At 59.0% G+C, this 12,648-nt stretch overlaps 1 protein-coding gene across 1 annotated transcript in view; it reads left to right on the forward strand.

The window, feature by feature from the left end:
* Ulk4 (unc-51 like kinase 4) overlaps positions 1 to 12,648 on the forward strand; it is a 398,151-nt gene that overhangs the window by 382,173 nt on the left and 3,330 nt on the right. The window contains exon 37 of the mRNA XM_005383568.2: positions 11,482 to 11,567. Coding sequence (XP_005383625.1) covers positions 11,482 to 11,567 — 86 coding nt within the window. The remainder of the gene's footprint in view (positions 1 to 11,481; positions 11,568 to 12,648) is intronic.

A 12,648-nucleotide genomic window follows, 5' to 3' on the forward strand; every position in this document is an offset into this window, starting at 1 on the left:
TGGCTATCCTTTAAGAGCTGGATTCCAATCTTCCTTTGAAAAGGGTATTTCTAAAAGAAATGTTTTCTCCCTCTGCTAGACACTCCTGCAGCAAGAGAGGGCGAGCAGAGGCTTTGATCTCGCAGGCATTCTTTTTAAGTTTGATCTTTTGATCTACTGTTTTGTTTCTGTGTACTTAATGGTTTGCCTCAAAATCACCTAAATATCAGGGCAAATAAGACAAATACTTTCAAAAGCAAAGTCCATACCAACGCTTTAGTGTCACCCATAGCAACGTGCTATAACACTGCTCCTGGCAGCCAGCAGGTCGTCTCTGACTTGGCAGGAGGCAAAAGGGGAAGTGGGTCCTCCTCTGGAGGAAAGGGTCCCGGCCCAGGTGACCCCGAGGTCCAGGCACGGGTCGCGCCGCAGGGGTTCTGTTGTGTCACCCTCGTGACATTCTCTATGGGAGATGATAGCACTGCTGCCAGGGCACTGGCCGGGCACCACGAGCTGCGGAGACTGCAGTCGTGAGCCGCCCCGGTTCGCTGTGCTTCAGCCCTGCTGGGCGTGGGCCTCAGGGCGTGTTGGGTCAGCCAGAGCCCAGTGCCCAGGGCTGCCCTGCGCAGGACCCAGGGTGGGTGGACCTGGGCTGGCAGGGGTGGGGAGCTGTCGCCGCTGACTAGCTCATGATACCATGCACGGAGGAGACCTGAGACGCAGGCTGCAGAGCAGCGCGCACGGTCGGAGCAGCCTCGCATCAGAACAGTCCCGCAGGACGCTGATGGCAGCGCTGAATGTTGGAGACGTCGGCAGTCTTAGTGAACTGGCAGTCAAGTGCCCCAGAGCCTGCTCTGGTTCGGTATGGCTCGCATCCTGTACTCTAGGCAGAGGCCCGTAATTAATGCGGCTCCGCCTGTACCAAAATATTCCTGTGAACAGTGGAATTCAAGGCTCTGTCGCTGCCGCCCATCTTTAGATCCATGAATCAGGCTGCAGGCCTTTACAGAAAGTTAACCTTTGTTTCCTGAACAACAACGTCCCCGTGCCTGGATTGCTGCCTCCTGTGGGTTGTCTGTGTTGCTGAGCAGCCTTGAAGTATACTACAGTCGGCTGTATGTGCACAGAAAACGGAAAACTGGAAGTGTCCCGGATAACCAGCAGTCGAGGAGAGACTACGTTTTTGGACATTAAAGGTTGATCTGCGAGGACGTCTGCTTCTGCTCCAGGCGGAGAAATAGGACCCAGACTCATTCTCCTGCCCAGAACAGACCGAAAAGAAAAAAGAAGAAAAGAAATGACATACAGCAATGGTTTTCTAAATACGGACGCCCGGAAGTGCAAGGGCAGACGACTGATTGCCCTGATTGGATGCCTTGAGAGTCTGCAGAGCTGACGTGGGGTGCAGCAGACCCCCGAGTTGAAGGGACGGAGCGGAGAGTCCAGGGAAGCCAAGGAGGCTAAAGTCCAGGACCCCGTCCTGCAGAAGTGCCTTGGGGAGCGGCGTGGGGCGCCCAGGGAGTGTCCACATGGCTGGAAACAGAGAGATCGAGCACTAGGAGGAGAAAAGGGCCAGTCAGAGCAGACCAGATGTCCGACCTGGCGGCTCCGGTGCAGGGCTGTGACTCGTGTCTCAGAAGGCCGCAGACACGGAAGATGGAACCTGTGCAGGTGGAGGCCGCGGTGTCTGAGATGAACGCGCACAGGATGGGACTCAGGCGAGGCCAGACCGTGCAACAGAAGAAGGGTGTGTGAACTTGAGTTGGGCAGTGCCTCCCAGAGTAATCGAGGGTGCGGCAGGAGCAGCAAAGACGACTGCTCGTGTAGACTTCGAGGGCACGCACCTGGTGACGGGGAGCGGCTCAGTGGGTGTGCACAGCGGGCTGGGGTGGGCAGAGGAGGATGGCTCCCAGCAGGCGCTGGGGCGTCTCTGTGGACGTGGTGTCCATGCCCACCCTTAGCAGATGATGCGGTCCCAACGGTGCCGTTTATTATAAGTCAGCTAACCTGTAATACGGCTGTTAAAAATGGGTGCTGAAGATGGAGTCGAAGATTAAAAAAAACATAGAAAAGGCATACAGAAAACTCAGTTTCACAAGCCCTATACCGACTAGGTTAATATATATATATATATACACACACACAATTTAGAAGTTACATTTAGAAAATAGTTACAGTTAGAATAGAGTGAGTTTCAGGCCAGCCTGTGTGAGGTTGTGGGTTTGTAGTCATTTTTGCCAGTGGTTTTAATACAGAAATGAATAAACAGAAGAGAATGTTTCTATTTTCAGACACTGTCCTTTTATGAGATCTGAATCTCAATGACTCTATTCAAGGTTTCTGATATTTTCCTAGAAACATCCTTTCTGTGCTTCCATCTCCTCCTAGATAAATGAGGTTGAATTATAAAATGCTGTTGATTCCTTCCTTATTTCTGCGTACTCAGAAATAAACAGCAACACTGAGAAGTGAGTTTAGGAAGGAAGGAAAGGGCTTAGTGCTTTGTCTCTGCATCTCGACTCCCGGACTGAGCCCCGCGATGTGCGGACAGCAGGGCGACTCGATTTCTGGCCCTCCACCCCAGCCAGGCGGGGAGCTGAGAACTTAGCTGGCCCGAGACCCTTTCCTGGTTAGTGGCTCCCCGCTCCCTTGAAGCCTGGCCTCGGGGTAGTTTCTGTTTGGTTTTTCAGGTCCCGGTCCCCCTGAGTGGCGTCTTGCGCCAGTTTCAGCATGCCCTTGCCTGTGGTTGTGCTGCCGTAGTACAGGGGTTAATGTTATCCCTTAGTTATTGCAGACTGATCAGGCCCGCAATCTCCAATGAGTGGACGGCGAAGGCTAGATAAACAGAGGCGATGGAATGATTTCAAGGCTCCAGGAAGATCAGAGCCCTCTCACAATATGTGAGATTCTCTCGGGGCTAAGACCAAGACCACCTCTGGGCAGCCATATTTATTTGGTTATCAGAACAAGGGAGGGGAGTACTCAGGAAGGGCGGAATCACTCAAGGGCTTCTCCAAGTAAGACACTATGTTAATTTAGGAGAGCTGTGTTAACTCCAGGAAGATCTCCACCCAGGAGTGAGATACCTGACACTACAGTCTTTATCCAGTTGAGGTTGGAGCTAGGTGTCCTTGGCTATGACCTTGTCTTGTCTTTTGGGTGTCCTGGCTTCACTTGCCATTACAGGCCTCAGCAGGGACCAGTGACTCGCAGAGGTTCACTTACTATGAGTCCACCACCCATCTCCAGACAAGGGGCCTAGGCCTTGGACAGACTCACAAGTAAACATGGAAAGCCCATTGGTTAATTTAAGTCCTGCTCAGGGCTGCTTCATAATGGTCTCCATCAGGGGTGTGTGCACACATGGCATGTATGTGTATCACTTCCACTGTACACACAGGTGTTCCAGCTACACGGAAGACAGTCCACTCCAGGACTCTCCCAGCAGGGTCAGCTGACAAGTGGTGTGTGTGTTGCACCTGCAGACTGGGGGCTCCCAGAGCAGGGTGGGGTGAGGTGCGGAGCTTGGGCTTCTCCTCCTGCACACTCACGGGCCCTCGAGCACGGACCTGCTCTGTATTATGTGACATTACAGGAAGTGGTAAAGCCAGATGCTTACAGGTGAATCATCTGAAGGGACACGAGACAGTTCTGTCAGAGGAATACTGAGACGTCCTTCTACCTATAGGTGATCCGCGTCGTTTATTTTTCATGCATTTCCCCTTTACACGCTGCACGTCACCCGAACAGTCCTGCCATCCTGTCCTTCTGCTCTCAGCCTGTCTCCTGTGGTCGGCAGCATCTGTGCAGGTGGTGACTGCCCCCCGCGCGTGCCGCCCCGTCGCCCCAGGTGGGTCCTTGGCACTGGCTGGTTCTCCTACTTCCCTCGCATACGGAATGGTCATGTGGCAGCCCTGGCCTTCAGTGCCTGGTGCCCACGGGCCCAGCCCAGCCCCATCTCTGTGCATGGGGTCTTAGGAAAGGACGGTTGAGGGGCACAATGGTGGCCTGTGCCTGGGACCCTGCGGCCGCCCGGGGAACGGAAGGGTTCCCAGAGGCCTTGGTGCTCAGGGCCTCCCCTCTGCAGCAGCATTCTTGTGAACCCCTGCCCTGCAGCGTCCAGCCTGGACGCCTGGTTGTGCCAAAGCCACGGTGTCCCTGTGGAGGTGTCCAGGGTCATGGTCACAGCTCCCCTGGGTCCGAAGCCCCAGGCCCTGTCCTGCTGTGCTCCGCACTCCCTGAGGAAGAGGACAGAGGCCTGAGGAGGCCACTTTAGCCTGTCCACATCTACATCCCTTACAGAGGAGCAGCCAGGCCCCTGGGAGTCCCCGGAAGCCGCTGAGACCTGGCATTCGCCCACTGTATCCCAAAGTCCACTGTTTCCTGAGGTGGGGACCCCACAGCTTCGTGTGGGCCATGGCAGCCTGGGTCCCCAGAGTCCGGGGCCTCCCCTCCTCCGGGACTCCTGGTCACCACCAGGCCCTGCCCAACTGCCGCCTCTCTCTGGTGAAAATCCAGTGAGCTAGATCCCTTCCAGCGTGGACCTCTCTCACTGGTGTCCCATCTGGGGGCAGGGTGTGTGTTCTCTAATTACTAAAATGCAGCCTCGGTCAGTAAGCGACCGAGTCCCGAGACCAAAGCAGCAGCCCGTGGGGATTTCCGTCCCCAGCTTTGAGCTCCAGCCTCATTTTGACCGCCTGGTTCCTGGCGGCTTTAATTGCATCACACAGCGCGCTCTTTCATCTTCCTTTCGGGTTTCTTCCCCTCCCAGCTGATTAGTGTGGAGGGACGTCAGTCCCCCAGTGTCCAGGAGAGTCACAGAAGCGTGAGGTGACAGGTGGTGGGTGGGCCAGGGCCAAGGAGAACCAAGCCGGCTCCCGCTGTGGCATGGTAGCTGCGGCGTTGGTGGCAGGCTCCGGAGATCCAGGGGTCCAGGGGGTCTCTGGGCTTGGCTGCCGCTTGGCCCTCGCATCTGCCGACCCAGCACGGGGAGGCTCCGGCCCGCCAGGCTGAGGCTGGGGGTGTGGGTCCAGCCCACACAACCAGGCCGGCCACCTCGGCCTCTCCTGTGCCCCGCTCCCAGGCCGGCACGGTGCCTTGGAACCGGGGTGGGTGCTGGGGTCCCTGGCCCATGGCGTCTTCCTGCCGTGGATTCCGGGCTCCCGGGGCGGTGACAGCTGACTCCAGGCTGCAGCGGGCCAGGAAGGTGGGGGCGCGGCTCGAGAGGGCACAGGCTAACCGTGCACAGCTCCCAGTGTGCATGTGACTCCTGCCGGAGAGCGGCCTTGGCCCTCACTGGGCCGCCGCCCGCTCTGGGGGACCGTGGCCACGCTGCAGGCTCCGGTGCGCTCCCCGTGGGGCCCGGCCGCCCCCGTCAGTCTCGGGGCCCCCGCGTCCTCACACTTCCTGGCCCTCCAACCTGTGGCCCGTGCTCCGCTTGTGTGGCTGCTGGTCCACAGGACAAAGCCCCCGCTGAGGGGTACAGAGGCCTGGGGAAGGCGGAGAGGGGACGGGTCACCTGGCCGGGGCAGGGGCTGGCACGTGAGGCCCACCTGTCACCGTCCTGTCCGCATGGCCCTCCGCGTGCACCGTCCCTGCCCCGTCCTTGCAGTGCCCGTCTGCACCCGCCCCCACCCCCCCCAGGGCCTGGTCCTTAGGGCACAGCCCGAGCCCAGGACCCGTCTGCCTCGTCCAGTGGTGAGTGCCGGGGGCCGCCGGCCTCTTTCCTTGCCACGCCTGCCCCTCTCCATCCTGTGCTGGCTTCTCGCCTGCCTCGGTTTCCATGGTTTCTACCCAGGCCACAGCCTCAGGGCCCAGACAGAGCACGGCCCCCACGGGTGCTCCTGACGCCCTTTGTGACCTCAGAGTTGTGCCAGGATCTGCGGGACCCTTGGCGGTGGTGGCCACGGCACTCCTCCAGGCACCTGGGCCCTTCCGCCTGCCTCCTACAACTGAGGGCTTTGGGGGCAGGCGGGGTTCACGGGTGAGGCCGGAAGCCTCAGACCTAGGACACCCCTCGCTTACCCACACATGCTGCCGATCCTGGCGTCAGGGCCACACGCGTTCTTCTGTGTTTTGCATCCGTGTCAGCAGCCTCTTCCCCGCTGTCCCAGTCAGGGTGGCCAAACCGTGGCCAGCGGGTCCTCACCATCCTGCTGGCCTGATGTGGTCCACTCCGCTCCCTCCGCCGTGAGACGGCGTCAGGGAAGCAGTCCTGCATCCTCCGCTCCTGTCCTGCCTCCGCGTCCCTTCCTGCCTCCCCACACACGGCACACAAGTCCCCTCAGGGAGGCCCGCAGGAGACCCTGCGGCCGTGCGGCCCGGCGGGGTTCGCCTGCATCTTCTCCCCGGCTCCGCACTCAGTACCGAGCGGGAACAGCGGCACCGTGGCTCCCCAGGCTGGCATCCTGGCGCCTCCGCCTGGGAATCTGCCCCTCGTGCTCTCCTCTGGGGCGTGGTTTGGGTCTCTGATCTTTGGGAAGGCCTGATCCCCAATTTCACCGGAACCTCCTCTGGGCCGAGTCTAGTTTGTTCTGATAGCCACAAGAGGTCCACAACTATCATTTTTTACCAATTAACACCATTTTTCCTCACTTATTTTGGACCTGGCTGTTGTAGATGATTAGCCAGATCAGCCCTAAAAGATCTCCCAGAGCAGCTATATTATATCCCGCGCTTCAAGCGGCCGGGGTTAACGGCCAGGAACTGATGTCGTTATGGCCGCTGTGAGTGATGGGGCCCTATCGCTGCCCCGCGGAGCGCGGAGAACCGGCCGGCCGTGCGAAGGAGCAGCTGTGGTGTTTTCTCCTGGCGGGTAGATGGCCGTGTCTCGCAGGTGGAGAGAAGAGCATGTGAACCCTGAACGCGCCGCCTCTGCAGCGTAGTGCCCGCTGTCCAGAAACAGAGAGGGTGGCGCCGCACGCGGGCGCTGGCTCTGCAGGCCGCACCTCCCCTGCGGCCTGGCTCCTGGTCCCCACCGCGGAGTACCGGCGTTGGCACTAGGCAGATGCTGGCCCAGCCGGGACAGCTTCGGGCCTACGCCAGGGACACGGCGGGGGCGGGGGGGGGTGGGCAGAAACAGCATGGCCGCAGTGTGGAGCCAGGGGAGTGGACCTGACCCGGCCACCACCCCGGTGCTCCTGGTGACCAGCGCCTCTCCTGCCCCTCGTGTGGCCTCGTGGTGAGGAATATGAGGGGTGAGGCCCGCCGGGTGGCTAGTGAGGGCGGGCACTGCCTGACGCGGGGACAGACCCTGCAGGACGTCGCCCCGAGCCGTGTCTGAGTCGGAACCATTCACTGGGCAGTGCATGTGCCGCCACGGTCCCTGTCCCCCCTGAAGTTCGGGGTCCACAGCAAAGGCCGCCCCGCCGTTCACAGGAGGTGCTGGCCCGCAAAGCTGTGCGGACAGGAAGCCGTGAGCTCCGGGCCACGAGCGCCCAGCGCGAGCTGCTGGCTGCTCAGGCGCTGTCACCGCCATGCAGTCACTGGGCCACAGCCCGCGAGGGACCCGCGGCAGGCGTGAGGGCGGTGGTTTTCTCTCTGTCCTTAGTGCTCGTTGGCGCTGCAGAACGGCCAGGTTTGCTTGGATGCGCACGTCGCGCTCGCGGCCCCTCGGTGCCCCCCGTGCGGACCCCGCCCGGCCAGCCTGCGCACTTCCCAGCGGCCCACTTCACTCCAGTCACTCGTTGTGTCTTTGCCTTCTGACGTAAGGGGGATCATGATATGCAGCCCAGTCCGCGTCTTTTGTTTCGACGATGGTCTACTTTCCTTATTGTCCAACTGTCAGTGGTCACCCAGGCTGTGCCCTGGCGCTTTGTGCCGTCCTGCTGTAAGTGTGGGTGTCACCTTCCCTTCTTTTTAGGAGAACCCTGAGTGCGTGCCTGGGTCGGACTCTGCGCCTGGTTTTGGTGTTTTGAGACCCTCCCCACTGAGCCCAAGGTGGGATCTCCCTTTTGGTCCAGTAGTGGGGAGGCTTCTCCTACCTGCCCTTCCTCGTGGGCATTTATCCTTTCTTGTGTTCCCGATGACTGGGGTGAGATGGAAACTCAGTGTAGTTTTGATTTTCACTTCCCTGATAGCTAAAGATGTTGGACATTTTGAGCTGGGCATGGTGGCACATGCCTGTAATCCCAACACTCAGAAGGGAGGCTGAGGCAGGAGGATCCTTTTGAGTTCAAGGCCAGCCTGGGCTACAAAGTGAGTTCAAGACTGTGCCTGAACTGCACAGTGAGACCCTGTCTCAAAAAGACAGAAAAAAAAAAGTTGGACATTTTATGCAAACTTCTAGGCCATTTGTACTCTTTTTAAGGACTGATCAATTCATTTGCCATGTATTGGTTGGGTTTTTGTTCTATTATGTAGGTTTTTTGGAGTTCTCTGTATATTCCCAATATTAATCCCTATCAGAAGAGCAGTGAGCAGTACTTCCTGCCGTTCTGCAGGCTGTCTCTTCACTGTCCTGTTTCCTTCTCTGTGCAGAAGATTTTTGTTTGACGCGGTCACGTTTGTTGATTCTGGAGATTGTTTTCTGTGTTGTTGGGGTCCTATTCAGGAAGTCTTTGCCTGTGCCTAGGGCTTCAGGTGTTTCTCAATATTATCTTCCAGCAGTTTCAAATTTTCTGTTTCTGTATGTAAGTCTTTGGTCCATTTTTATTTGAGTGTAGGGTGAGAACAGAATCTAGTTGCAGTCCTCTGCCTGTGGACCTCCAGTCTTGCCAGCACCATCTGCTGAAGAGGCTGTCTCTTCCCCAGGTCAGAATTAGGAGGCTTGAGGTGTGCGGGTTGTGTCCGCACCCTCTGCTCTGTCCTGTTGGCCTAGTGTCTATTGTGCCAGTACCGTGCTGCTTTGGTGCCATGGCTTTGTAGCATCCTTGACCTGAAATAATGTGAAGCCCCAGCCCTGTCTTCTGGGTCAGGGTTGTTGGCTTCTCTGTTACTACACGAACATCTGTTTTTTGCAGTTATTCGAAGCATGTTGTTGGTGTGTAGAAAGAGGCTGCACTGGGGGTGTAGATGGCTTTTGGCAATGTGGCCATTTTAATAGTATTAGTTCTTCTGATCCTAGAAAAAAGATATTTTTCCACTTTCTGATGTCCTCTTCAGTTTCTTCCTTAAAGTTCTGTGGTTCACATTGTAGAAGTCTTTCATCTCCTTGGTTAAGATGATTCCCAGGTAATAATGTGTGTTTGTGTTTTCTATTTGGCTTGAAAACCTTAAGCTTTTATTTGGAGTATTTGGTTAACTCACATTTAATGTAGTACTGGTGTATTTGGGCTCATGTGAAGCACATCACTCCTGACGCCTGCTCGTGGGCGTTCCCTTTCCTCTCAGTTTGGGCTCGGGTGTTCTCTGCTCTTCCAGTTCCTTGGTTGGAGCTTGGAGCTGGGCTCACCGACCTGAGACGTTTCCTCTTTCTGACTGTGGATGTGGAGTAGTGCGCATCTCCTTTTTAGAAACTGCTCTGGCGGCCCCTGGGTGTCGCCGTGTTCTGCAGTCATTCTCATTCAGCTGTGAATACTTTCCGAATTTTCCTCGGGATGTCACCTTGGACCTTTGGCTTATTTAGAAGTATGTTAGTTATCTCCAAGGGACAGGGAATATCCTGCTGTTGTGGTCAGGGGAGCAATACAACATAGGACACATAATTTATAGGATTATTAAATAATAGTCGCCGAGAGAATCAAATACAAAGAGAGTGCAGGAGGGCTGTCCACACACTAAAGACCAAAGAATCCAGCTGAGGGCCTGGATCCCACAGTGCTGCATGAGTCCAGCTGAAGACTAGAGCTCATAACCATGCCTCCCACGAGTCCAGCTGGAGGCCTAGAGCCCACGACAGTGTCTTATGCAGGCCTGTTTCATGGATCTACACTGGGAAGGCCCCAAGGTCAGTGTGGAAGCTAGGAAGTCAGCGGGATGAAGGATCTGTGCCAGCAGGCTGAGGGATCTGCACTGGAACCAGGAAGCAATGCTCAAAGCAAGCAGTGAGGTCGCAAACTCCTCCGACAACGAGAACAGCCGTTCATACCAGGGAAAGCCAGTGTGACAAGCTTGTCCAGCAGAAGCGCTAGCTCCCAGGAGCACCCTAACAGCCTCCTGTCCAGCTCCGCCTCTTATGCTGCTGGCAACACTCCTCAGGTGGGCCCCCCACGCCCAGCACCAGGCTGTCAGTTCAGCTGGGGGTTACAAGTTGACCACCAGTTGTCAGTCCACCACACCTGTCTTCTTCTTTAACTTCTAGTACATTCTCTCCTCTGGAGAAGACTTCAGATGTTTTGGTTATGGGATGTTTTGAGACTTGCTCTGTGACGCTGAGCACCCTCTCACGAGTTATGTCCCTGGGTTTCTGGGGAGCCGTGAACCGAGGTGGGGACTTCAGAGCTGCCCCAAGGTCACTGCGCCCCGCTGGTCGAGGGTGCTGCTGCTCCGCCACATCTCGCTGTTTGGTTTGTATTCACTCGGTTTGTCCCTGTGAGAGGAGGACTGAGGTCCGCTGCCCTCCAGTTGTCAGCTGCTCCTTACGAACGCGGACTGTCAGGCCCTCTCGGGGACACCACCCTTCATGCAGTGCGGCGTCCTGCTGTGCCTGTAATTTCCCTCGTCCCGAAGCCGCCCTTCCCGACACCAGTGTGTGTCCAGCCTTGTGTCTGCACGGTGTGGCTCAGACCTGTGTCACGTAGCAAGCACAGGGATCGCCAGCCTCTGAGGAGGCACGGAGGTCCCACCAGCTCCCCGGCCTGCAGGCAAGGGTCAACCCGCCCCAGAGGACACCCCCACAACCTATGACCTCCCGCTAGGCCCCGCCCCTTAAAGGCTCCTCCCCTCCCAGCAGTGCGGCTCCAGGTCCTCGCTGGAGTGGTGTGATCTCGGGTGATCTGTGTGTTGGGTTCTGTCTGCCTTTCGGTTGCCGTGTTCACCCCTGGTGCTTCCACGTCCTGCTTTCCTTTGTGCTGCCTGGGCCTTCCACGTCCTGCGTCTCAGGTTACCCACTGTGTTCTTCCTGCCTCTGCAGTCCTTGTGTTGCTGGCTGCTGCTGAGATGAGGAAACGCTTCGTCTGCACACGCTGCGTGTGGCTGGCACCTGCCCCTTGGGCTGGCGACAGGACCTTTCCTGCCCACAGGCTTTGTGCCTTCCCCCTCCCGCCCTGTCCACCCTCTCCCAGGACTGGGGCCCGGGCCTCAGCCAGCACCTTGCTGTGGCCTGCCCTCGCCCTCGCCCTCGCCCAGGGAACCAAGTTCCTTCCCCCGCCCGCCAGCCTGCCGTCTTTCCTGTCCCCAGTGTCGGCCCGACTTCCTGCTACTGCTGGGCGTTCGCGGGTGCAGGACTGCGCGGGGCTCCGCATGCCTGGGGTGGAACCCAGTGGCTGCTGCCCTCCCCCGTGTCCCCATGGTCCCCTCCAGTGACGGCCCTCCCTCCTGTCCCTCCAGGTCCCCTCCAGTGACGGCCCTCCCTCCTGTCCCCATGGTCCCCTCCAGTGACGGCCCTCCCCCCTGTCCCTCCAGGTCACCTCCAGCGAGCAGCACCGGGTGCGCCTTGAGCAGGCAGGTGGCCTGCAGAGGGTGCTGGAGCGGCTGGCCCGGGCTGAGGGGTATGTGGGGCCCAAGTGGGGTGCGGGCGTGCTGGGAGGGGTTATATGGCGCCAGGTGGGGCGTGTGGGCCTGAGTAAGCTGTGCGGGACCTGGGTGAGGGTTTGCGGGGCTATGTGTGGCTATGTGTGGCCCTGGGGGGGTTCAGGGGGCTGTGGTGGGGTTTGTGGGACCTAGGGTGGGTTCGCGGGGCCTGGGTGGAATACATGGGCCAGGCCACTGACGCAGGGCAGCATGACTGCCCACCCCTTCCCCGCCCCCACCCCCTGGTCAGGACCTTCCCCTGCCCCGCCCTGAGACCCCTGCGGGTGGGGGGGGGGGCTCCACAGTGGCACCGGGGCTTCCCCAGGAAGGCGGATGCCCCCTCAGGACTCCTGGAGGGCAAGCAGATGAAGACTGGCTGGTGGCACACACTGGGGACTCAGCACCTAGGAGGCCGAGGCAGGACCCGCCAGGGACTCCCAGGACAAGGGGCAGGACAGCAGCGGCCAACAGTGAGAGTCAGGGTACCCAGGCCACTGCAGATCCACGTGGGGGCAGGCGACTCCCTGCCCTCAGCCTCCTGGCCCCACGGGGGGAGGGGGACTCCTGCTGCTCCGCTCGCTTGGTGTGGGAGAAGCGCCAGCCTCCGCCCGCCACACCCACGACGTGGCTCCAGGCTGAGCGGAGGGGCACGGCGGCTGTGGGTCCCCTCACCAGGTGGACCTGTGTGCTGTGGGCTCCTGCACCCTCCCCGGTGCTCACTGCCTAGGCTTGGGGCGCTCTGGCGGTGCTGGGCCCAGCAAAAGGGCTTCCTGTAGCGGCCCTGAGAGGGAGTGGGCTCCTTGCCCACCCCCATGCCCAGCAGGCAGAGGGTGAGGTTCCTGCCACGCCGCAGCACGGCCTAGCTCCTGGGCACAGCGCTGCCCCTTGCCACTTGGCAGCTGAGCGCTCCAGCTGTGGTGCAGGTTTGAAGCGACCCACTCTGCGGGAAGCAGGACCCAAGCTCGGGCTGGCCGTGTGGGGACCCGGGGAGGGCGGCGCGGGCCTGAGACATCTGTGCTGCTCCGGGCAGCCCCTGCAGGCCCGGCACACTCTGGGGTC

Source organism: Chinchilla lanigera, unplaced genomic scaffold (genome assembly GCF_000276665.1).
Source record: "Chinchilla lanigera isolate Chin_1 unplaced genomic scaffold, ChiLan1.0 scaffold00019, whole genome shotgun sequence".
Lineage (NCBI taxonomy): Eukaryota > Metazoa > Chordata > Mammalia > Rodentia > Chinchillidae > Chinchilla > Chinchilla lanigera.